Raw genomic sequence first — 25,072 nt, forward strand, 5'->3', positions numbered from 1 at the left:
CACCTGCCCGCCCGAGTAGCCATTTTCCCATCCGTCCGTCCGAGTGGCCATTTTCCCTCCCGATTGACCATTTTCCCACCTGCCCGCACTAGTGGCTATTAGCCCACCCATCTGCCTGAGTGGTCATTTTCCCACCGGCCCGCCCCTGTGGCCATTTAGTGTCCCTCCCACCCGCCCCTGTGGCCATTTTCCCACCCACCCGCCCGAGTGGCCATTTTCCCTCCCGCCCGCCCGCCAGAGTGGCCATTTTCCCACCCGTCCACCCGAGTGGCCATTTTTCCGCCCAAGTGGCCATTTTCCCACCCATGCGCCCAAGTGGCCATTTTCCCACCTGTGTCGCCATTTTCCCACCCATCCACCCGAGTGGCCATTTTCCTACCCGCCTGCCCATTTTCCCACCCGAGTGGCCATTAGCCCACCATCCGGCTGGCATTTTTCCCACCCATCTAAGGGGCCTTTTTCCCAGCCACCTGCCCAAGTGGCCTTTTTCTCAGCCACCTGCCCAAGTGGCCTTTTTCTCAGCCACCCGCCCATGTGGCCTTTTTCACAGCCACCCACCCAAGTCTCCTTTTTCCTACCTGCCCACCCGCTTGATCTTTTTCCCACCTGCCTGAGTGGCCTTTTACACCCAACCACCCGAGTGGCCTTTTAACACCCACCACCTGAGAAGCCTTTACGTTTCCTTCTCCCACCCACCCAAGTGCCCTATTCCCACCCGCCCAAGCGGCCTTTTCCCTCCCACCCTCCCAAGTAGCCTTTAAGTGGCCTTTTACCTCCTACATCCCCGAGTGGCCTTTTCACACCCACCCACCTGCCCAAGTCGCCCTTTCCCACCCACCAACCAGTATGTCCCTTTTTCCACCCACCTGAGTCGCCAATTTCACACCCATCCACCAGAGTAGCTATTTTCCCACCCATCCACCAGAGTGGCCATTTTCCCACCCGCCTGCCCATTTTCCCACCCACCCACCTGAGTGGCTTTTTACCACTCACCCGCCTGATTGGCCTTCTCCCTTTTTCACACCAACCAGCCAAAGCGGCCTTTTCCCTTTTTCACGCCCTAGTGCCATTTTCCAACCCACCCGCCCTAGTGTTTTTTTTTTCACCTACTTGCCCGAGTGGCCATTTTAAGAGTGGCAGTTTTGCCACCCACCCACTCGAGTGGCCGTTTTGCCACCCACCCGCCCGAGTGGCCGTTTTCCCACCCACCCACCAGAGTGGACTTTTTGCCACCCACCCGAGTGACCTTTTCCCAGCCACCCACCCAAGTGGCCTTTTTCACAGCCACTCGACAGAGCGGCCTTTTCACTTTTTCACAGCCACCCGCCAGAGCGGTCTTTTCTCTTTTTTACAGCCACCCGCCAGAGCGGTCTTTTCTCTTTTTTACAGCCACCCGCCAGAGCGGCCTTTTCTCTTTTTCACAGCCACCACCTGAGGGACCTTTTCGCTTTTTCACAGTGTGGCCTGTTCCCATTTTTCTGCCTGCCTGCCCGAGTGGCCTATTTCCCACACACCGAGTGGCCTTTTTCTCAGAGTGGCCTTTTGGAGAGTGCCTTTTTCCACCTGCCTGTCCAAGTGGCCTTTTTATGTGGGCTTTAAGTAGTGGCCTTTTTCCATCCACCCACCTAGTGGCCTTTTTCCATCCACCTTAGTGGCCTTTTCTCACCCTCCAACCCTAGTGACCGTTTCTCATCCTCCAGTCCTAGTGGCCTATTCCCATCCACCCGCCCTAGTGGCCTTTTCCCACCTACCCGTCCTAGTGGCCTTTTCCCACATTCCCGCCCAAGTGTCCTTTTTCCCCACCTACCTGCCCGATTGGCCTTCAAGAGTGGCCTTTTCCCAGCCACCCGCCCTAGTGGCCTTTTCCCTTTTACACACCCACTCACCTAAGTGGCCTTTTCCCTTTGATTGAGTAGCATTTTCCCATCCACCAGCTTGAGTGGCCTATTTCCCACCCTGCCGCCTTCTCGAGTGGCCTTTTTCCGCCCGCCTGAGTAGCCTTTTTTCCACCGAGTGGTCATTTTCCCTCCCGACTGACCGTTTTCCCAGCCATCCGCTCGAGTCTTTTCCCTTTTTCACACCCTCCCACCAGCCTTTTCCCTTTTAAACAGTGGCATTTTCCCATCCACCGGCACAAGTGGCCTTTTTCCCCACCTGCCTGCCCGAGTGGCCTTTTGAACCACCCCCTAAGTGGCCGTTTTGCCACCCACTTGGCCTTTATCCCACCTGCCTTTCCGGCTGGCCATTTTCCTACCCGCCCACCCACCCAAATGGCCATTTTCCTACCCGCCCACCCACCCAAATGGCCATTTTTCCACCCGCCCACCCACCCAAATGGCCATTTTTCCACCCACCCACCCATGTGGCCATTTATAGTGGCCATTTTCCCACCTGCTTGCCCGAGTGGCCTTTTGAGCGGCCGTGTCCCAGCCCCCCGCCCGAGCTGCCTTTTCCCTTCGTCACACCCGAGCGGCCTTTTCCCTTACTGACACCCACCTGCCCGAGCAGCCTTTTCCCTTATTTACATGCAACCACCCGAGCCTTTTCCCTTTTTCACAGCCACCCGCCTGCCATAGTGGCCTTTTCTTGTTTTCCCACCCGCCTGTCCGATTGGCCTATTTCCCACACACCCTCCCGAGTGCCTGTTTTCTCACCCACCCACCTGAGTGCCCGTTTTGTCACCCACCCGCCCTAGTGGCCTTTAATGTGGCCATTTCCCACCCGCCACCCGAGTGGCCTTTTCCCACCCACCCGAGTGACCATTTTCCAACCCGCCTGCCCGAGGGGCCATTTTCCGACCCGTCTGCCCTAGGGCCCATTTTCCGACCCGCCCGCCCGAGTGGCCATTTTCCCGCCCGCCCCCCGAGTGTCCATTTTCCCACCCGCCCGAGTGGCCATTTTCCCACCCGCCCGCCCGAGTGGCCATTTTCCCGCCCGCCCGAGTGTCCATTTTCCCACCCGCCCGCCCGAGTGGCCATTTTCCTGCCCGCCCGAGTGGCCATTTGCCCACCCGTCCACCCAAGTGGCCATTAACCCACCTTCCGAGTGGCCTTTTTCCCACCTGCCCGCCCAGCCTTTTTCCCACCCGTCCACCCGAGTGGCCATTCTCCCACCTGTCTCCCCGAGTGCCCATTATCCCACCCGTCTGCCCGAGGGGCCTTTTTCCCACCTTCCCACCCGAGTGGCCATTTAACCACCTGCCCGCCCAAGTGGCCATTTTCCCATCCGCCTGTCTGAGTGGCCATTTTCCCTCCCGATTGGCCATTTTCCCACCTGCCCGCACTAGCCCACCCATCTGCCTGAGTGGCCATTTTCCCACCCACCCGCCCCTGTGGCCATTTTCCCACCCGCCCGCCCCTGTGGCCATTTTCCCACCCGCCCGCCCCTGTGGCCATTTTCCCACCCGCCCTCCCCTGTGGCCATTTTCCCACCCGCCCGCCCCTGTGGCCATTTTCCAACCCGCCCGCCAGAGTGGCTATTTTCCCACCCATGCGCCCGAGTCGCCATTTTCCCACCCATCCACCAGAGTAGGCATTTCCCCACCCAACCACCTGAGTGGCCATTTTCCCACCCGCCTGCCCATTTTCCCACCCATCCGCCCGAGTGGCCATTAGCCCACCATCCGAGTGGCATTTTTCCCACCCGCCCACCTAAGGAGCCTTTTTCCCAGCCACCTGTCCAAGTGGTCTTTTGAGTGGCCTTTTACACGCAACCGCCCGAGTGGCCTTTTACACGCAACCGCCCAAGTGGCCTTTTACACGCAACTGCCCGAGTGGCCTTTTAACACCCACCACCTGAGAATCCTTTAAGTTGCCTTCTCACACTCACCGAGTGGCTTTTATGGGTAATTTTCCCACCTACCTTCCTAAGTGGCCTTTTTCCTAGCCACCCACCCAAGTGGCCTTTTTTCTGCCTGCCCGCCACTTAACCCATTTCCTACTCGCCCAAGTGTTTTTTTTAAAAGTGGCCTTTCACACCCACCCACCAGAGTGGCCTTTTCCCACCCACCCGCACAAGTGGCCTTTAAGTGGCACTTTCCCTTCTACCTTCCTGAGTGGCTTTTTTCCCAGCCACCCACCCAAGTGGCCTTTTTCCCACCTGCCCACTCGCTTGACCTTTTTCCCACCTGCCAGAGTGGTCTTTTTAATGAGTGGCCTTTTACACCCAACCACCCGAATGGCCTTTTAACACCCACCACCTGAGAAGCCTTTATGTTGACTTCTCCCACCCACCCAAGTGCCCTATTCCCACCTGTCCAAGTGGCCTTTTGCCTCCCACCCTCCCAAGTAGTTTATAAGTGGCCTTTTACAGCCTACCTCCCCGAGTGGCCTTATCACACCCACCCACCCGAGTGGCCTTTTCAATCCCACCTGCCCAACTCGCCCTTTCCCACCCTCCATTCAGAGGGGCCCTTTCCCACCCACCTGAGTGGCCATTTTCCCACCCGTCCGAGTGGCCATTTGCCCTCCGAGTGGTTATTTTCCCACCCGCCTGCCCGAGTGGTAATTTTCCCGCCCGCCCCAGTGGCTATTAACCCACCCATCCGAGTGGCCATTTTGCCACTTGCCCGCCCGAGGGGCCATTTTCCCACCCTTCCCCCCCCGAGTAGCCATTTTCCCACCCCCTTGCCCAATTGGCTTTTAAGTGGCCTTTTCACACCCACCCGCCTGAGTGGTTTTTAAGTGGCATTTTCCCACCTACCTTCCCAAGTGGCCTTTTTCCCAGCCACCCACCCAGGTGGCCTTTTTCCCGCCTGTCCACCCATTTGATCTTTTTCCCACCGCTCGAGTGGCCTTTTTAACTGAGTGGCCATTTACACCCACCTGCCCGAGTGGCCTTTTAACACCCACCCGCCCGAGAAGCCTTTAAGTGGGCCTTTTGCCACACACCCGCTCACGTGCCCTTTTCCCACTCACCTGCCCAAGTGCCCTATTCCCACACACCACCCAAGTGGCCTTTAAGAATGGCCTTTGTCACACCCACCCGAGTGGCCTATTCCCTTTTAAGGACTGGCATTTTCTTATTTTTCTACCCACCTGCCCGGGTGGTGTTAGACCCAGGTCCTCCCTGACCCGTGCACCACACCAGGCCCCTGATTATCACGGCCTACCCGACCATTCCCTCCATGATCCACACACACGACACTGGACTTCCCCCCCCCCTCCTCCATCTTCCCGGTACCGGATGCACCCAAACCCTATAGGCCCCAAAGGCCCCCGGTGCCCATTCTCTTGCACCTAAGATGGCCGCCCCCGGCCCCAGCACAACCTCGGCCCTAGACGCGCCATACCCGGCTGGGGGGTAGAGCGCTCCCCGTGAGCGAGAGAGGGAGGAGTAGTTCGATCACACCTCCCACCTCCCCTCGGGAGATGGGTTTCGATCGCCCATCCGGCCTCCCTGACGGCTGGCTCCAAGCCTGCTGCGTGTCTGGGATCCCTCCAGACCCAGCTTTAAAGGATGAAAGGGCCCGCGTGGGAGCAACCCCCAACAAGCGGCCCCTAGGTGCGAAGACCTCTGCCTGCGAGGACTCCGGACATCAAAGAGGAACGGCCCTATATCCAGGCGTGCTCTGGGACGATGAGGTCAGTGAATCCTGGAACTACAAGAGCCCTGCTGACATCGTCGCGGCTCCTACCCGGCAGAGAAGGACTTCTGCCCGAAACCATCTGAGCCCTGCTGACATCGTCACGGCTCCTACCCGGCAGAGAAGGACTTCTGCCCAGAACCAGCTGAGCCCTGCAGACGTGGTCGCGGCTCCCTCGCAACCTTGAGAACACCTGAGCCCTGCTGATTCGATCGCGGCTCCCTTAAGACCGTAAGAACTGCCACATCCTTGCTCAAGCCCTGCGGACGTGGTCGCGGCTCAGAGACTATCCTGGTCCGGCTGGACCCAAGATCTACTCGTATCCCCCAGCTCGAGGATTGAGAGCTGTGCGCCGGATACGCACCTGCAGCTATCTTGAACACTAAGACTGTCCCGCTACCCAAATCCCTACTGAGACTCTTTGAGCCCTTGCTCTACTTGTACATAAGAATCCTGTGGATCATAAAGATGCATTTACTTGAGATATAAAGAATACGTTCTCCTGAAGACCTACAGTGTGGTGTCCCTTTGTCGAGTGGTGCTAGCTCAGCGCGTGCGATCCTAGATTCGAGACTCTCCCCCTGAAGGGTCTCCCGCCAGTGCTCGGCAGCGTTCCTAGGAGAGGTGGGTCACAGGGTGGTCGGGTACATATTCTGGCCTCCCCGGGGATCGCCCCTTCTAACAGGTGGCTTTTTTCCCACCCACCCACGTGGCCTTTTCCGCACAAGTGGCCTTTTCCCCAAGTGGCCTTTTTGATTGGCCTTTTATGAGTGGCCATTTTATGAGTGACCTTTTTCCTACCCACCGAGTGGCCTTTTTAATCCCACCTACCCAAGTCACCCTTTCCCACCCACTTGAGTCGCCATTTTTCCACCCTCCCGAGTGGCCATTTGCCCACCCAGTGGTAATTTTCTTACCCGCCCACCTGAGTGGCCAATTTCCTGCCCGAGTGGCTATTTTCCCACCCGCCCGAGTGGCCTTTTCCCACCCGCCCGAGTGGTATTTCCACACTTACCCGCCTGAGTGGTATTTTCACACTCACCCGCCCGAGTGGCCTTTTCACACTCACTCGCCTGAGTGGTCATTTTCCCAACTTTCCAACCTGAGTGGCCATTTTACCACCCACCTGCCCGAGAGGCCATTTTCCAACCCACCCGTCCGAGTGGCCTGTGTCCCGCCCAACTAGCCATTATCCCATTCACCCACCTGCCTGACTGGCTATTTTCCCAAGAGAGTGTCCATTAACCCACCCGCCCGCCCGAGTGGCCATTTTCCCACCCGCCCGCCCTAGTGGCCATTGTCCCACCCGTTCGCCCGGGTGGCCATTTTCCCACCCGTCCGCCCGAGTGGCCGTTTTTCCACCCGTGTTTGCCATTTTCCCACCTGCCCGAGTGGCCATTAACCCGCCCGTCTTAGTGCCCATTTTGCCACTCGCCTGCCCAACTGGCCATTTTCCCACCCGTCCGCCCGAGTGGCCATTTTCCCACCGCCTGCTCAAGTGGCCAAATTTTCCACCCGCCCAAGTGCCCATTTTCCTACCTGTCCGCCCGAGTGGCCATTAACCTACCGTCCAAATGGCCCTTTTACACCCCCCACCCTAGTAGCCATTTTCCCGCCTGCCCCTGTGGTCATTTTCCCACCCACCCATCCACCCTAGTGGCCTTTAAGTAACCTTTTCCCACCCACCTGCCCTAGTGACCTTTGAGTAGTGACCTTTTCTCACCCACCCGCCCTCGTGGCCTTTTCTCACCCACCCGCCCTAGTGGCCTTTTCCCACCCACCCACCCTAGTGGCCTTTTCCCACCTGCCCAAGTGTCGTTTTTCCCACCCACCCTCCTGATTGGCCTTCAAGAGTGGCCTTTTCTCAGCCACCCGCCCGAGTGGCCTTATCCCTTTTCACACCCACCCACCCACCTAAGTGACCTTTTCCCATCCACCAGCCCAAGTGGCCTTTTTCCCACCCGCCTACCTGACTGACCGTTTTCTCACCTGCCCATTTGAGTGGCCTTTATCCCATCTGCCAGTCCGAGTGGCCTTTTTTCCCCACTGCCCGCCCGGGTGGCCATTTTCCCACACAGCTTCCCGATTGGCCATTTTCCCAGCCACCCGCTCGAGTGGCCTTTTCCCTTTTCCACACCCAGCCACCTAAGTGGCCTTTTCAATTTTAAAGAGTGGCATTTTCCCATCCACCTGCCAGAATGGCCTTTTGCCCGCCCTCCCAAGTGGCCGTTTTCCCACCCGCCCCGCCCGAGTGGCCGTTTTCCCAACCGCCCGCCCGAGTGGCCATGTTCCCACCCACCCGCCCGAGTGGCCATATTCCCACCCACCCGCCCGAGTGTCCATTTTCCCACCCACCCGCCCGAGTGTCCATTTTCCCACCCGCCCGATTGTCCATTTTCCCACCCGCTGCCCGTCCGAGTGGCCTTTTGAGCGGCCATGTCCCAGGCACCCACTGGAGCTGCCTATTCCCTTTTTCTCAACCGAGCGGCCTATCCCCTTACTCACTTCCACCCGCCGAGCATCCTTTTCCCTTATTCACACGCACCTGCCCGAGCAGCCTTTTCATGATTAACACGCACCCACCCGAGACGCCTTTTCCAAAGCCCCCCGCCCGAGTGGCCTTTCCCCTTTTTACCACCTGCTAGCCAGAGTGGCTTTTTCCTATTTTCCCACCTGCCTGCCCGATTGGCCTATTTCCTCCCCCCCCCCGTGTGCCAGTTTTCTCACCCACCCACCCGAATGGCCTTTTCCCTTTTCTCACCCACCCACCCGAGTGGCCTGTTCCCACCCGCCCATCAAAGTGGCCTTTTCCCTCTCACCCGCCCGGGTGGCATTTTCACACTCCCTTGCCCGAGTGGCCATTTTCCCAATTTTCCCACTTGTGTGGACATTTTCGCACCTGCCCGCTCGTCCGAGTGGCCATTTTCCCGTCCGCCCGCCCGCCCGAGTGGCTGTTTTCCCACCTGTCCGCCGGAGTGGCCATTTTCACACCTGTATGCCTGAGTGGCCATTTTCCCACCCATCCGCTTGAGTGGCCATTTTCCCACCGTTTTCCCGAGTAGCCATTAACCCACCATCCGAGTTGCCTTTTTACCACCCGCCCAAGGGGCCTTTTTCCCACACGCCCGCCCGAGGGGCCTTTTTCCTACATGCCCGCCCGAGGGGCCTTTTTCCCACCCGCCTGCCTGAGTGTCCATTTTTCCACCTGCCCGCCTGAGTGGCCTTTTTCCCACCCACCTGCCTGACTGCCTTTTTCCCACCAGACCGTCCGAGAGGCTGTTTTCCCACCCACCCGCCTGAGTGACCATTTTGTCCAGTGCCCGCCTGATTGGCCGTTTTCCCACCCACACGCCCGAGTGGCCATTTTCCCACCCGCCCGGCCATTTTCCCGCCCGCCCGAGTGGCCATTTTCCCACCCGCCTGCCCGAGTGCCCATTTTCCCACCCGTCCGCCCGAGTGGCCATTTTCCCACCTTCTGAGTGGCCTTTTTCCCACCTGGCCACCCGGGTTTTTTTTTACCCGTCCACCTGAGTGGCCATTTTCCCACTTGTCTCCCCGAGTGCCCATTATCCCACCCGTCTGCCCGAGGGGCCTTTTTCCCGCCTGCCCGAGTGGCCATTTTCCCACCTGCCCCCCCCCCCGAGTCGTCATTTTCCCACCTGCCCCCCCCCCCTGAGTGGCCATTTTCCCACCTGCCCGCCCGAGTAGCCATTTTCCCATCCGTCCGTCCGAGTGGCCATTTTCCCTCCTGATTGGCCATTTTCCCACCTGCCCGCACTAGTGGCTATTAGCCCACCCATCTGCCTGAGTGGTCATTTTCCCACCGGCCCGCCCCTGTGGCCATTTAGTGTCCCTCCCACCCGCCCCTGTGGCCATTTTCCCTCCCGCCCGAGTGGCCATTTTCCCTCCCGCCCGCCAGAGTGGCCATTTTCCCACCCGTCCACCCGAGTGGCCATTTTTCCACCCATGCGCCCAAGTGGCCATTTTCCCACCCATGCGCCCAAGTGGCCATTTTCCCACCCGTGTCGCCATTTTCCCACCCATCCACCCGAGTGGCCATTTTCCTACCCGCCTGCCCATTTTCCCACCCGAGTGGCCATTAGCCCACCATCCGGCTGGCATTTTTCCCACCCATCTAAGGGGCCTTTTTCCCAGCCACCTGCCCAAGTGGCCTTTTTCTCAGCCACCCGCCCATGTGGCCTTTTTCCCAGCCACCCACCCAAGTGGCCTTTTTCCTACCTGCCCACCCGCTTGACCTTTTTCCCACCTGCCTGAGTGGCCTTTTACACCCAACCACCAGAGTGGCCTTTTAACACCCACCGCCTGAGAAGCCTTTACGTTTCCTTCTCCCACCCACCCAAGTGCCCTATTCCCACCCGCCCAAGCGGCCTTTTCCCTCCCACCCTCCCAAGTAGCCTTTAAGTGGCCTTGTACCTCCTACGTCCCCGAGTGGCCTTTTCACACCCACCCACCTGCCCAAGTCGCCCTTTCCCACCCACCAACCAGTATGTCCCTTTCCCACCCGCCTGCCCATTCTCCCACCGGTCCGCCCGAGTGGTTATTAGCCCACCATCCGAGTGGCATTTTTCCCACCCGCCCACCAGAGGGGCCTTTTACCCAGCCACCCGCCCAGGTGGCCTTTTTCCCACCCACCCGCCCGAGTGGCCATTTTCCCTCCCGCCCGCCAGAGTGGCCATTTTCCCACCCGTCCACCCGAGTGGCCATTTTTCCACCCATGCGCCCAAGTGGCCATTTTCCCACCCATGCGCCCAAGTGGCCATTTTCCCACCCGTGTCGCCATTTTCCCACCCATCCACCCGAGTGGCCATTTTCCTACCCGCCTGCCCATTTTCCCACCCGAGTGGCCATTAGCCCACCATCCGGCTGGCATTTTTCCCACCCATCTAAGGGGCCTTTTTCCCAGCCACCTGCCCAAGTGGCCTTTTTCTCAGCCACCCGCCCATGTGGCCTTTTTCCCAGCCACCCACCCAAGTGGCCTTTTTCCTACCTGCCCACCCGCTTGACCTTTTTCCCACCTGCCTGAGTTGCCTTTTTACTCCCAACCACCCGAGTGGCCTTTTAACACCCACCGCCTGAGAAGCCTTTACGTTTTTTCTCCCACCCACCCAAGTGCCCTATTCCCACCCGCCCAAGCGGCCTTTTCCCTCCCACCCTCCCAAGTAGCCTTTAAGTGGCCTTTTACCTCCTACGTCCCCGAGTGGCCTTTTCACACCCACCCACCTGCCCAAGTCGCCCTTTCCCACCCACCAACCAGTATGTCCCTTTCCCACCCGCCTGCCCATTTTCCCACCCGTCCGCCCGAGTGGTTATTAGCCCACCATCCGAGTGGCATTTTTCCCACCCGCCCACCAGAGGGGCCTTTTTCCCAGCCACCCGCCCAGGTGGCCTTTTTCACAGCCACTCGACCAAGTGGCCTTTTTCTCAGCCACCCACCCAAGTGGCCTTTTTGCTGCCTGCCCACCCGCTTGACCTTTTTCCCACCTGCCTGAGTGGCCTTTTACACGCAACCATCCGAGTGGCCTTTTACACGCAACCGTCCGAGTGGCCTTTTACACGCAACTGCCCGAGTGGCCTTTTAACACCCACCACCTGAGAAGCCCTTAAGTTGCCTTCTCACACTCACCAAGTGGCCTTTTTGCTGCCTGCCCACCCGCTTGACCTTTTTCCCACCTGCCAGAGTGGGCTTTTACAGGCAACCGCCGGAGTGGCCTTTTAACACTCACCACCTGAGAAGCCTTTAAGTTGCCTTCTCACACTCACCGAGTGGCTTTTATGGGGCATGTTCCCACCTTCCTTCCTGAGTGGCCTTTTTCCTAGCCACCCTCCCAAGTGGCCTTTTTTCTGCCTGCCCACCACATTACCTTTTTCCCACTCTCCCGAGAGAGTGGCCTTTTACACCCACCAGAGTGGCCTTTTCCCACCCACCCGCACAAGTGGCCTTTAAGTGGCATTTTCCCACCTACTCTCCCGAGTGGCCTTTTTCCCAGCCACCCACCCAAGTGGCCTTTTTCCCGCCTGCCCACTCGCTTGACCTTTTTCCCACCTGCCCGAGTGGTCTTTTTCCCACCAACCTGCCTGCGAAGCCTTCACGTTGCCTTCTCCCACCCACCCAAGTGCCCTATTCCCACCCGCCCAAGTGGCCTTTTCCTTCCCACCCTCCCAAGTAGCCTTTAGGTGGCCTTTTACCTCCTACCTCCCCGAGTGGCCTTTTCACACCCACCCGAGTGGCCTTTTCAATCCCACCTGCCCAAGTCGCCCTTTCCCACCCACCATCCAGAGTGGCCCTTTCCCACCCACCTGAGTGGCCATTTTCCCACCAGTCCGAGTGGCCATTTGCCCACCAAGTGGTCATTTTCCCACCGACCTGCCCGAGTGGCAATTTTCCCGCCCGCCCCAGTGGCTATTAACCCACCCATCCGAGTGGCCATTTTGCCACCTGCCCGCCCGAGTAGCCATTTTCCCACCCATCCACCCGAGTGACCATTTTCCCACCCCCTTGCCCAATTGGCTTTTAAGTGGCCTTTTCACACCCACCCGCCTGAGTGGCTTTTAAGTGGCATTTTCCCACCTACTTCCCTTTTTCCCACCTACTTCCCAAGTGGCCTTTTTCCCAGCCACCCACCCAGGTGGCCTTTTTCCCGCCTGTCCACCCATTTGATCTTTTTCCCAACGCCCGAGTGGCCTTATTAAATGAGTGGCCATTTACACCCACCAGCCCGACTTGCCTTTTAACACCAACCCGCCCCAGAAGCCTTTAAGTGGCCTTTTCCCACACACCCGCTCATGTGCCCTATTCCCACATGCCGCCTAAGTGGCCTTTAAGAATGGCCTTTGTCACACCTACCCGAGTGGCCTATTCCCTTTTAAGGACTGGCATTTTCTGTTTTTTCTACCCACCTGCCCGGGTGGCTTTTTTCCCACCCACCCACGTGGCCTTTTCCGCACAAGTGACCTTTTCCCCAAGTGGCCTTTTATGAGTGGCCTTTTTATGAGTGGCCTTTTTCCTACCCACTGAGTGGCCTTTTCAATCCCACCTGCCCAAGTCGCCCTTTCCCACCCACATGAGTGGCCATTTTTCCACCCTCCCGAGTGGCCATTTGCCCACCCAGTGGTCATTTTCTTAGCCGCCTGCCTGAGTGGCCAATTTCCTGCCCGAGTGGCCATTTTCCCACCCGCCTGAGTGGCCTTTAAGTGGCCTTTTCCCACCCGCCCGAGTGGTATTTTCACACTCACCCACCCGAGTGACCTTTTCATACTCACTCGCCTGAGTGGTCATTTTCCCAACTTTCCAACCTGAGTGGCCATTTTCCCACCCACCCGCCCGCCAGAGTAACCATTTTACCACCCAGCCGCCCGAGTGGCCTGTGTCCCACCCACCCGACTAGCCATTATCACATTCACCCACCTGCCTGACTGGCTATTTTCCTAAAAGAGTGGCCATTTTTCCCACCTGTCCACCTGAGTGGACATTTTTCCACCTGTCCACCCGAGTGGCCATTTTCCGAACCTGCCCGAGTGGCCATTAACCTACCCATCTGAGTGCTCATTTTGCCACTCGCCTGCCCATCTGCCCATTTTCACATCCCTCCGCCCGAGTGGCCATTTTCTCACCCGCCTGCTCAAGTGGCCAAATTTTCCACCCGCCCACCCAAGTGGCCATTTTCCTACCTGTCCGTCCGCCCGAGTGGCCATTAACCTTCCGTCCAAATGGCCATTTTTACACCCGCCCACCCGAGTGGCCATTTTCCAGATAACCCGTGTGGTCATTTTCCCACCCACCCACCCTAGTGGCCTGTAACCTTTCCCACCCACCTGCCCTAGTGACCTTGAGTAGTGACTTTTTCATACTCACCCGTCCTAGTGGCCTTTTCCCACCCACTCACCCGCCCTACTGGCCTTTTCCCCCCACCTGCCCTAGTTGCATTTTCCCACCTGCCCAAGTGTCCTTTTTCCTACCGACCCGCTTGATTGGCCTTCAAGAGTGGCCTTTTCCCAGTCACCCGCCCGAGTGGCCTTTTTCCTTTTACACACCCACCCACCCAAGTGGCCTTTTCCCATCCACCAGTCCGAGTGGCCATTTTTCCATCCGCACACCTGACTGACCGTTTTCTCACTCGCCCATTCAAGTGGCTTTTATCCCACCTACCTGTCAGAGTGTCCTTTTTCCCCCACCGCCCGCCCGGGTGGCCATTTTCCCACACGCCTGCCCAAATGGCCATTTTCCCAGCCACCCGTTCGAGTGGCCTTTTCCCTTTTTCACACCCAGCCACCTAAGGGGCCTTTTCCCTTTTAAAGAGTGGCATTTTCCCATACACCTGCCAGAATGGCCTTTTGCCTGCCCGCCCAAGTGGCCGTTTTCCCACCAGGTCCACACAAGTGGCCGTTTTCCCACCCAGCATGCCCGACTGGCCATTTTCCAACCGCCCGCCCGAGTGGCCATTTAAGAGTGGCCATTTTCATACCCACCCACCCACCCGAGTGGCCATTTTCCCACCCACCCGCCCGAGTAGCCATATTCCCACCCACCCGCCCGAGTGGCCATATTCCCACCCACCCGCCCGAGTGGCCATATTCCCACCCACCCGCCCGAGTGGCCATATTCCCACCCACCCGCCCGAGTGGCCATATTCCCATGTACCCACCCGCCCGCTTGATCTTTTTGCCGGAGTGGCCATTTTCCCATTAGTGGCCATTTACGGGAGTGTCCATTTTCCCACCTGCCCGCCCGAGTGTCCATTTCCCCACCCACCCGCCTGAGTGTCCATTTTCCAACCCGCTTGCCCGAGTGGCCCTTTTCACACCCGCCTGCCCGAGTGACCTTTTAAGCGGACATGTCCCAGGCACCCACCCAAGCTGCCTATTCCCTTTTTCACACCTGAGTGTCCTATTCCCTTACTCACACCCACCTGAGCATCCTTTTCCCTTATTCACATGCACCCGCCCGAGCAGCCTTTTCCCTTATTCACACGCACCCGCCCAAACCGTCTTTTCCACAGCCACCCGCCCGAGTGGCCTTTCCCCTTTTTACCACCTGCCAGCCAGAGTGGCCTTTTCCTATTTTCCCAACTGCTTGCCCGATTGGCCTATTTCCCACCCACCCCTACCGTGTGCCCGTTTTCTCACCCACCCGCCCTAGTGGCCTTTATGGCCTTTTCCAACCCGCCTACCCGAGTGGCCTTTTCCCACCCGCCCATCCAAGTGGCCTTTTCTCTCTCACCCGCCTGGGTGGCTTTTTCACTCTCACCCGCCCGGCCATTTTCCCAGGGGCCATTTTCCCACCCACCGGGCCATTTTCCCACCCACCCGCCTGAGTGGCCATTTTCCTACCCACCCGCCCGAGTGGCCATTTTCCCACCCACCCGCACAAGTGGCCATTTTCCCAATTTTCCCGCTGGTGGCCATTTTCCCACCCACCCGCCCTAATGGCCTGTTCCCACCCACCCGACTAGCCATTTTCCCATCCACCCACCTGCCTGGCTATTTTCCCAAATAAGTGGCCATTTTCCCACCCGTCCACTTGAGTAGCCATTTTCCACCCGTCCACTTGAGTGGCCATTTTCCACCCACCTGAGTGGCCATTAACCTACCCATCCGAATGCCAATTTTGCATGTGTGGTCATTTTCCCACCCACCCACCCTAGCGACCTTTTCCCACCCACCCGCCCTAGCGACCTTTTACCACCCACCCGCCCTAGCGACCTTTTAGCGACCTTCTCCCACTTACCTGCCCTGGTGACCTTTTCCCACCCACGTGCCCTAGTGACCTCTTCCCACCCCCCTCCCTAGTGGCTTCCCCCCCCCCCAGTGGCCTTTCCTCACCTACCCGCCTGAGTGGCCTTTGACCACCCACCCTCCTGTGTGGCATTTTACCACCCACCTGCCCAAGTGTCCTTTTTCCCTCCCACCCTCCGTATTGGCCTTTAAGAGTGGCCTTTTTCCAGCCACCCGCCCGAGTGGCCTTTTCCCTTTTACACACTCACCCACCTAAGTGGCCTTTTCCCTTTAAAGCGTGGCATTTTCCCATCCACCAGTCCGAGTGGCCTTTTTCCGCCCACCGAGTGGCATTTTTCCCACCCGAGTGGCCATTTTCCAACCCGCCCGCCTGACTGTTTTCTCACCCGCCCGTTCGAGTGGCCTTTATCCCACCTGCCTGTCCAAGTGGCCTTTTTCCCCACCGCCCGCCCGGGTGGCCATTTTCCCACCCAGTTGCCTGATTGGCCATTTTCCCAGCCACCCGCTCGAGTGGCTTTTTCCCTTTTTCACACCCACGCACTGAGTGGCCATTTCCTTTTAAAGAGTGGCATTTTCCATCCACCTGCCCAAGAGGCCTTTTACCCACCTGCCTGCCAGAGTGGCCTTTTTTCCGCCTGCCCGAGTGGCCATTTGTCCACCCGCCTGCCCGAGTGGCCATTTGCCCGCCCGAGTGGCCATTTGCCCACCCGCCCGCCCGAGTGGCCATGTTCCCACCCGCCCGCGTGGCCATTTTAACACCCACCCACCCTAGTGGCCATTATAACACCCACCCACCCACCCTAGTGGCCATTTTAACACCCACCCACCCACCCTAGTGGCCATTTTAACACCCACCCGCCGTAGTGGCCATTCTCCCACCCGCCTGCCCGAGTGGCCATTCTCCCACCCACCTGCCCGAATGGCCATTTTCTCACCCACCCGCCCGAGTGGCTATTTTCTCACCCACCCACCCGAGTGACCTTTAGAGAGTGGTCTTTTCCCACCCACCTGCCCAAGATACTTTGTCCCTTTCTCAAGAGTGGCTTTTTCCCTTTCTCACCTACCCGACCGAGTGGCTTCTTCTCCTTTACCACCCACCTGACCAACTAGCTCTTTCCCCTTTACCACCCTCCTGACCATGTGGCTCTTTCCCCTTTACCAACCACCCAACTAAGTGGCTCTTTCCCCTTTACCACCCACCTGCCGGAGTGGCCTTTCAGAGGGGCTTTTTGCCACCCACCCGCCAGAGTAGCTTTGGTGTGTGGCCTATTCCCTTTTTCACACCCACCCGACAAATGGCCTTTTCCCTTTTTCTCAAAGTGGCTTTTTCCATTTTTTCCATCCATGAGTGGCCTTTTCCCTTTCTCCCAGCCACCTGCCCGAGTGGCCTTTTCCGTTTTGTAGAGTGGTCTTTTCCCCTCTGTGGCCTTTTCCCCATCCGCATGCCTGAGTGGACTTTTCCCTTTTTAACACCCACCCGCCCGCCCGAGTGGCAGTGGCAAGTCACTAACTTTTAAAATGCTCAAGTTACATAGCTAGAGGTCACCATTTTTATCAAGCTGGGATTTGTTGGACTAGGTCCAGAATGGTACTTTCCATTAGGTTTGTAAATAAGGAACTTAACCCTTCCTTTCCAGCTAATTTGAATAGTTAATTTAATCTTTTGAAAGTGATACAAAGGAGCCATTAAGCTTACTTGTTGCGATGTGGAAGTTGACACAATGTATGGGAGCTAAAACTTAGGACTGCTCATGAGACTCTATAAAGAAACATCCCAAAATGAAAATATCTTGCTTTGTGCATCACAACTAGTTTTCATGGTGCCACAAACTTCGATAGATGTGATATCCTGAATTTCGGTATATGGAAATCAAAGAGTTAAATTAGTCTTACCCGCTCATTATGCTGTCTTCTTAGACATAAGTGATAGTACTGACCTAGTTTCAGGACACGGTATACTAAGTCCGCATAAAGGCAGCCTTTCCTCTGATTAGATCACCTTGTGCCTTCATTATGTTGTGGCATTTCAGTATAATTATTACTTAAGGGAAAGCTTCGGAAAAGGTCTCTTTACCGTAAGCTCATTCTGCTGAACCACAAAGCCAATTCCCTAAGGATTAACATGTTGTAGTTTTACCATTTAAAGCTGCTTTCTAAATCCATTTCTAGTTCAGCCCGTTTCACGAGGTCCTGTGTTCTGTAGCTACGCGGAATTGTTAGTGTCGACCTAGACCTGTCACAATTAACTTGAAATCTGATACTAATCGTGCAAAATAGAAATCGGTACAGTTAATGACACGGGGCAACTAAAGTGATGAGACTGAATCGGAATTTGAAGAAGACAATCAACTCTTTGTTTTTTTCCAGAACTTGTTTATTGATTTTTACAAATTAAACAAAGATACAGGCTTGTCTTTGTGTATCAAAGTGCTTTGTCCTTGATGCTCAGGACAATTCCAGCCATGCCCCCCAAATGTTGCCAAATTTACAAGGGCGTCCCCTTGCTGCGTACCCCATGCACACCATTGCGGAGCATCTGTCCATATTCTGTGTCTACTTTCTGAGAGTGGGGGACACTTTCCTTCCTCCCCTTTTCACTATTCCCTCTTGGCAATCCTAGTACGATAATAGCATACTTCGCTCAAGTGCCGCCCATTTCGTCCATGAGCCCCAAAAGGGCCACTCTTGTTTCAACTTTTAGTATTCCTTCAATTAACCAAGAGTTGCACTGTCTCACTTATTTTGGTAATATAAAATCGGTTTTTTTCTGGTTTATTTCTGCATGCCACAACTCGTGTTATGCACCCCTACATAGATTTTACTGTGCCTTCCCTCAAGCAGGCTTGTTTTGAATTGCCTCTCTGTTTTTTGTGTTATCGGTCGCACTTGTGTGGCCAGCATGCGTGCTGTTTATTGTTTTGGTGGGTTTCAGTAGGTCCTTGTGATTTTCATTTTCATTTATCTATGTTTGATGTACCGATGGTGACACGGTTGCTGGGTAACGCGATACATCACTGCCCACTGTGATAATCCTGCTTTATGCTTGATTGCAGGCCTGGAAGTTTCACCTCATGGACAAGAATGGCTGTAAAATGAACCTGCGCAGGACTCAGGCTCTGCAGAGGACACAAGTGCAACTAGGTATGGTCTTTGAAAGAGAAATGTGCGCGGAACGCTCCCCTTTGTTCCCTTTCTTGAACTTCAGAATCTCCCCTCGGGAGCAGGTTGGAGAGATAGGGTTCCACTTTTATATTTTTCCGTACGCTTTTTGTCAGGGTGGGATGAGGCATGAAAAACCCACAAGTCTAATATTACATTTCTATTGTCATCAATGTTGGAGAATATTAATACACAGAAATAAGAAATGTTAAATGGGATAAGAGTGGACTCCGTGATTTATCAAAGCTTTTACTTTGAGGATTCTGTGTGAGTTTTTCAAAACTGGGGTCTGTTGTTTACTTTGGAAACCCTTTGGTATGTCACTGTATTTGTTTAATGTGCCCTCTGCGGTACGACCACATCCCACTTCATTAGCCTATTGTTTCTGCCTTTCCTCTATATGTTTACTAAGAAATAATGGAGTGGTATTAGCCCTCTGCTCGTCTCAGACGCACATGTACTTTTCTTGGGGGATGAGCGGTCTTCTAGTCACTCTCTGGTTGGTTACAGAATGCAGTGTGTAATTAGAAATATTGGAGCCCATCATTTCCCTTAATTTTGAAATTCTTTACATAGATGAACATTTTACTTTAGCCCCAAGTAAACATGTCCTGTAAGGTGTAACACATTATCTATTTCAGTCTCACAAAAGGCTGTCATAATTCCTAGATATTTAATTGAGGATTTTGTGCATTTGAAATATATGCAGAAGCCTCTTTTTCCCTCCTTTGGGTATGTAAATGTGTAGGATCTCAGATTTGTTTCTGTTTTTTAGCCAGAGATACTCAGATTTCTGTACTGTATAAGCCTGCCATTGTAGATGTATCTAGCTCTCGGTTGGAGAGAGCATGTCATCTGCAAATAGACTTGTCCAATGCTTTCTGTCTGTTCTTTTTACATCAATAGTGGTTCATGTAAGTGCTGCTAGCAGGTCTATCATCAGCTCAAAAAGGATCAGATGCCCTTTTTAGAGATGCCCTTTTAAGTTCTTTTCCCAAATACATTACATCGCTGAATTTATGCATGCCCATTATTTGCCACTCCTAGCTCACACCATTCGATAATTTCTCTATCCATAGTCTTGGTTTTCCTTGCAATTGACCCTTTTCCATGAAATGTGCTATTTTCCTAATGTGTTCTTGCTAGTTTACCTTGTACAAATCCCTCTTCATCTGGTTCCACAGAAGATGGTAGGACTGCTAGTAATGCCAGTGTTTTATTGAATACCTTCACATTGATATTTAATAAGGCAACAGGTCTGTGGGGTTCATATTTGTCTGGGTCCTTTCCCATTTTCGATTGGTCTTGGCCTTTCATTGTGTGACTGACAGCTTTGTTACCTCGCTCAGCAGTTCAACAAGGGAGCCCTTGAAATCTTTGACAAAGGCAACTAATATTTGCTTTCAAGTTCTTAGAGGTAGACTGCAACTACTTCAGTTATATAGGTTTGTCTAGTTATGACTTCTATGGTGAGGCTAGAAAAACTGTTAAGGGCTAGACTTAAATACTGTGAGGTTTCTTCTCTTATGGCTGTCGTTTGCTTATGTTTGCTTTTAAAAGGAGAGAAATATAAATGTTTGCATCAGTTATTAGATCACTGTTTGCAGATCCTAGCTAGGTGACTGATACTCGACCTCTGAGTACTCCGTCCCAATGCCAGGAGCTGTACAGCTTTATTGCTTTTTTCATAACATGTCTACATCAGATGTAGTACTGTTAACTCTGCCTTGTTGTTTCTTAGGACCTGAAGTTCGACCCGAGTCATTCCTACCTTCTTAGCCCTTTCCCTGGTTGGCTCCTATTTGTTCTCTTTTTCACTTCTATACAATTGCTTAATAAGTTGGCTTTCTAACTGCATTTTCTTTATCCAGGAAATAATCTTGAATCCGTTCTCTGATAAACAAAATTGTAAACCTGCATAAAAGTGTAAGATTTCCTTTGTGAATCAGGACCAGTGTTTTCAAAGGATTTATATTCAAATTAGCATAATGGGTCATGGAAGTTTCCTCGATCAATCAATTTCGATTTTTAGAGCACAGCTAATCACCCGTGAGGAAGCAAGGCACTAGGTTCTAGCTGGGAACAGTTGCAAAGTCAGGTCTTGAGTTCCCTTTCTAAATGATGCTCGATGGGGAAGGTCATTCCAGGGTTTGGCAGTGAGGTAAGAGTAGGGACGTCCTCCACTGGGGCTTTGGCAGATACGGGCAGTGTGTGCAAAGGTGAGTTAGGTGGAGCACAGGTGTCTGGAGGGTTGATGGAATTTCAGGTGATGGTTGATGTATGCTGGTCCTTGCTCTTGGAAGGCCCTGTAGGCGTGTATCAGTATCATGAATTGGCATTTTTTCTAAATGGGGAGCCTGTGGAGGTTCCTGAGGTGGAGGGTGATATGGGTCAAATTGGGGACGTAGAGGATGAGTCTGACAGCTGAAGTCTATATCGTCTGGAGTCTCTGCAGGTGTTGGGTGATGATTCCTGTGTAGAGCGCGTTGCTGAAATCAGCTGGCTGATGACTAGGGCTTGAGTGATGGTTTTCCTGGTGTTGACAGGGAGTAGGAAGTTTGGAAGCAAGCGTAGGTGTTAGTACTGGCCCTTTTTGCAGGTTCACCCTCAAACTTTTTGCCTCTTATTTTTATGACCTTGTTTTTGTTGACTGTAGGGTTCTGGGCACTTTACTACTACTGATCAGTGCTAAAGTGCATATACTCTCTGTTTAAATTGTGATATGATTGGTTTAAGCTGAGGCTGCGTTGATCTGGATCTAAGTTTGCTGTCCAGGATGATACCATGGTTGCAGGCTTGGTCTTTCGGTATGGGTCAGAGGGCCACCAGGTGTTCCACGGGAAGATGTTGTTCCCAAAAATGTGCACCTCTGTCTTATCTGTGTTGAGCTTCAGGGCAGTTGGTCTTCATCCAGTCTACGACACTCATCATGCAGATGTGAAAGTTGCTCCTCGCGGTGGAGGGTTCTTCTGAGAGCGAGAGGATGAGCTGGGTGTCGCCTGCTTAGAAAATGATTATCATACACATAGCAGAGCAGCGAGTCGCTTTAGATTTTGCACCTCCCCCATATCCCAATTTGTGAAAAGAAAGTTTTAGTCATTACGGGCAGGAAGGTGCAGGACATTTATTAAGGTGTCTGAATTGGAGGCCAATTAGGCGTCCTTGGCTGCCTGATTAAAACCAGCAGAAAACATGATGAGACCCTAATTAAGAGATTAAACGACATTGAGTGAGGACTACACTGGACTGATGTATAACTTTAAATACTGTGAAGTTCACATATAGAGCATGATTCGCGGTGGCTGCCTTTTTACCATATCATCCACAATGAAATTGAAAATAAAGACACATAGGAATATGTACAAATTGAACTTATATATAAATAGACTCTGAGCTTGTGGTGCATTACCATTGGTTTATGTGCTTAAGAAATGATGTTGAGGCCATGGGTTCTGAACCTAACGGCCATGGGCGACCTATATAACTGTTGAACATGGTGGGGCTGAGGGGTGAACCTTGAGATGATGCTCTTATGTTCCGAGGTGAAGGGTGGTAGGCGGATTGTCTGGGTTTGTCCTGTTAGGAAGGATGCTATCCATTTGAGGGTGTTTCCTTGAATCCAGATGTGGTGGAGTATTTTGATGTGTGTGTGGTGGGATGCAGTGTCAAAAGCTTTTGAGAGGTCAAGGAGGATCAGGGCTGCTGTTTCTCCCCAGTCAAGGAAGATTCCAGTGTCGGTGGCAGTAATCAGGGCAGTCTCTGTACTCAGTTTTTGAGGCGTCCAGCAGATTGTTTGTCTCTAGGTGTTTGGTGAGTTGACAGTTGATGGCCTTCTCAAGGACTTTGCGAGGAAGGGGAGCAGAGAGGGGGGTGAGGGGTAGTTCTTGAATTTACTGGGGTCAGTGAAAGGTTTATTGAGGATGGGTCTGACCTCTGAGTGTTTCCATCTATCTGGGAAGGCGGCTGTGGTAATGGATGCGTTGAGAATGAAGCTGAGTTTGCAGATGTTCTCCTTGCTCTTGAGGTTGAAGAGGAGATGGGGCAGGGGTCAGTGGGTGATCTGTGGTCAGTTTTTCCCATGTGGTGAGCGGGAGGCTGTTGGTGGCATCAGAAGGTGTTAGGAGGTTGCAGAGGTCGGTGGGTTGGGGTTCGACGTTTCTGTAGATGGTCGATATCTTGTTGGCGAAGTAGTCCTCCAGGGAGTCGCCTACTTCCTGGGAAGGGGATATCTTGTTCTCGGTGGTTTGCCGGGCAGAACACTCTGACTATGCTGAAGGGTCCCTTGCTGTGGTTGGAGCTTGCTTTGATGCATCTGCCAGGGCTCGTCTTTTCATGTCTTTTTGGCGTTGATGGTATTTGTTGAAAGCTGTCTTGAAGGTGACCTGTCTGTGGGATTTTTGCCAGTGCACCATCATCTTTCAAGCTGTTTTCAGTTGTGTTTCATTGCACTGAGTTCTGATGTTATACCATCTGACCTGTTTGGTGGCTCTGCTGGTCTCTGCATGCTTGATTGGGGCAACTCTGTCTGCGCAGTTGGCAATCCGGGTGGATATGTTCTGGATGGCCTGTACAAGGTTGGTTGCAGAGTCAAGACGGATGATGTTGAGCGCGTCCTACCATTGGGTTAATGTCACATTGTTACAACTGTGGTAGGGGGAGCCAAGAGGCTTGGTGGTGCAAGGGGATCCTGCGATGGATAAGTGGACGATGACTTTTGTCAGATCAGGTGAGTTTGGTGTCATTGGCTCTAAAGATCGGGCCAAGCACCTGTCCTGCGCTGAGTGTGGGTTTGGTGACCAGTTGGGTGAGGCTGATGTTGCTCATGCTTTCCAGGAGGTTGGTGGAATTTGCCTCTTTGGGATTTTTTGAGGTGGAAGTTGAGGTCACAGAGGAAGATGTAGTACTTGAAGTCGATAGCAACTGGGTCTGATGAACTTGAGGATGACATTGCAGAAGCTGAGGCGTGGTCCTGGGGGTTTGTAGGCAAGAGTGCCTTTGGTTGTTCTGCCGTCTGTTTGGAGTTGGAAGTTATGCTGTTCCATGATCTGTGTGGTGTCGTCTTCGGTGGTGGTGCAACAGATGTTTTCTGTGGAGGATGGCGGTGCCACCTGCACATTGATTCTGTCCCTGTATATCATCTTGTAGCCGTTGGGTATCATGGTGCCAGGGGTGGAGGAGGTGTTGAGCCAGGTTTCTGTGATGAAGATAAAGTCTGGGTGAGGGTGGTGATGGTGTCTGCAGCGTGATCTGGTGTTGAGCAGGAGGCAGTGGACATGTTCCGGGGTGGTAGTGGTCAGTGGGGTGGGTGTGTTGACGGTTTCCGTGGGGGCAGACGAAGAAGCAGTGGTGACAGGTAAAAGATCCGACTGTTGATTGAGGATATAAAATGCATTGCAGCGTCTGGGGTCCAGGGTACGTAGTTCACCGGCGGAGTTTCTGTGGGTGGCAGGAGGCCCTAGTGCTTGGTGGGGTCCAGGCGCACACGGGCTTGCCTTTGGCGCATCAATGGCGCACCCTCTACAGCCTCCATTAAATAGGTTCTGGGCTGGGGGCGGGAAGGTAAGCAGGAGCAGCTGGGAAAAGGAGCAGCGAGGAAAGCTGGCTCCTGCTCCAAAAAAAACTGCAGGAACAGCAAGCAGAGCACAACAGTGGGTGAAGAGTTAGACATGACAGCAGTGAGGCTGAAATAACAATTCACAGGCAGCAACACCGAGCAGTAGGCTAACTTAATGGCTGCACAATGAGACAAAATGCAGGCAAAAAGAGTTTGAAAAGAGAACAACAACGTAGCACTAATCACAAAACAATACAGTTCCCCAACAAGAAGAATCAGGGAGACGTGCCGAGTCCACAAGATGGGAGCAGAACGAGGACCTGCTAATGGGGTCGCGCTGCTGCCCGCCATGAAATTGGTCCTGGGTGGGGCGCTGTGAAGCGGGAGAGGCTGGAAAAAGAACAAGGGGAGCCTGCTCCTGCTCCAAAAAATGGCGGGAACAGCAAGCGGAGTACAACAGTGAGTGAAGAGTTAAAAATAACAGTGAGAGGCTGAAATTGCATTTCACGGGCAGCAACAGAGAGCAGTAGACTAATTTAACGGCAGCACAAGGAAACAAAAGGCAGACAACCAGAGAGTGCGAGAAGAGAGAAGAACAATGTAGCAATCACAAACAAAATACAGTTCGCCGGTGTTCTGAGAAGCATTGTACCCCCATGTGGCTATGTCCCCCCTACGTCACGGGGTGCAGAAAATCTCAGCACCGAGCTATTCGCCGTCGCTCCCCCATGGCGCTTTGTACCCCCTACGTCATGGGGGAGGAGCGGTTCGCGTGCTTCAGTGTAGCAAATCTCAACACCGAGGTATTCGCCGTCGCTCCCCCATGGCGCTTTGTACCCCCTACGCCATGGGGGAGGAGCGGTTCTCGTGCTTCAGTGTACTAGAAGAATTGCCGAAATTTCTTGCGTACGCCATTTGCTTTTTTTGGTTATTTAGGGCGGGCGGCCCCCGCGCGGTGTACTCCGCAGAGTTTTGCCTACATTGACAGAGCGGCCCCTTTGACTAGGTTTTACTCCCCCGAT

At 54.1% G+C, this 25,072-nt stretch overlaps 1 protein-coding gene across 2 annotated transcripts in view; it reads left to right on the forward strand.

Annotated features, from left to right (window-relative positions):
• CEP104 (centrosomal protein 104) overlaps window positions 1-25,072 on the forward strand; it is a 577,612-nt gene that overhangs the window by 526,429 nt on the left and 26,111 nt on the right. For both annotated transcript variants that reach the window (XM_078642632.1, XM_078642633.1), the window contains exon 21: window positions 18,391-18,478. In XM_078642632.1, coding sequence (XP_078498758.1) covers window positions 18,391-18,478 — 88 coding nt within the window. The remainder of the gene's footprint in view (window positions 1-18,390; window positions 18,479-25,072) is intronic.

Source organism: Lissotriton helveticus, chromosome 5_1, assembly GCF_964261635.1.
Source record: "Lissotriton helveticus chromosome 5_1, aLisHel1.1, whole genome shotgun sequence".
Taxonomy (NCBI): Eukaryota; Metazoa; Chordata; class Amphibia; order Caudata; family Salamandridae; genus Lissotriton; species Lissotriton helveticus.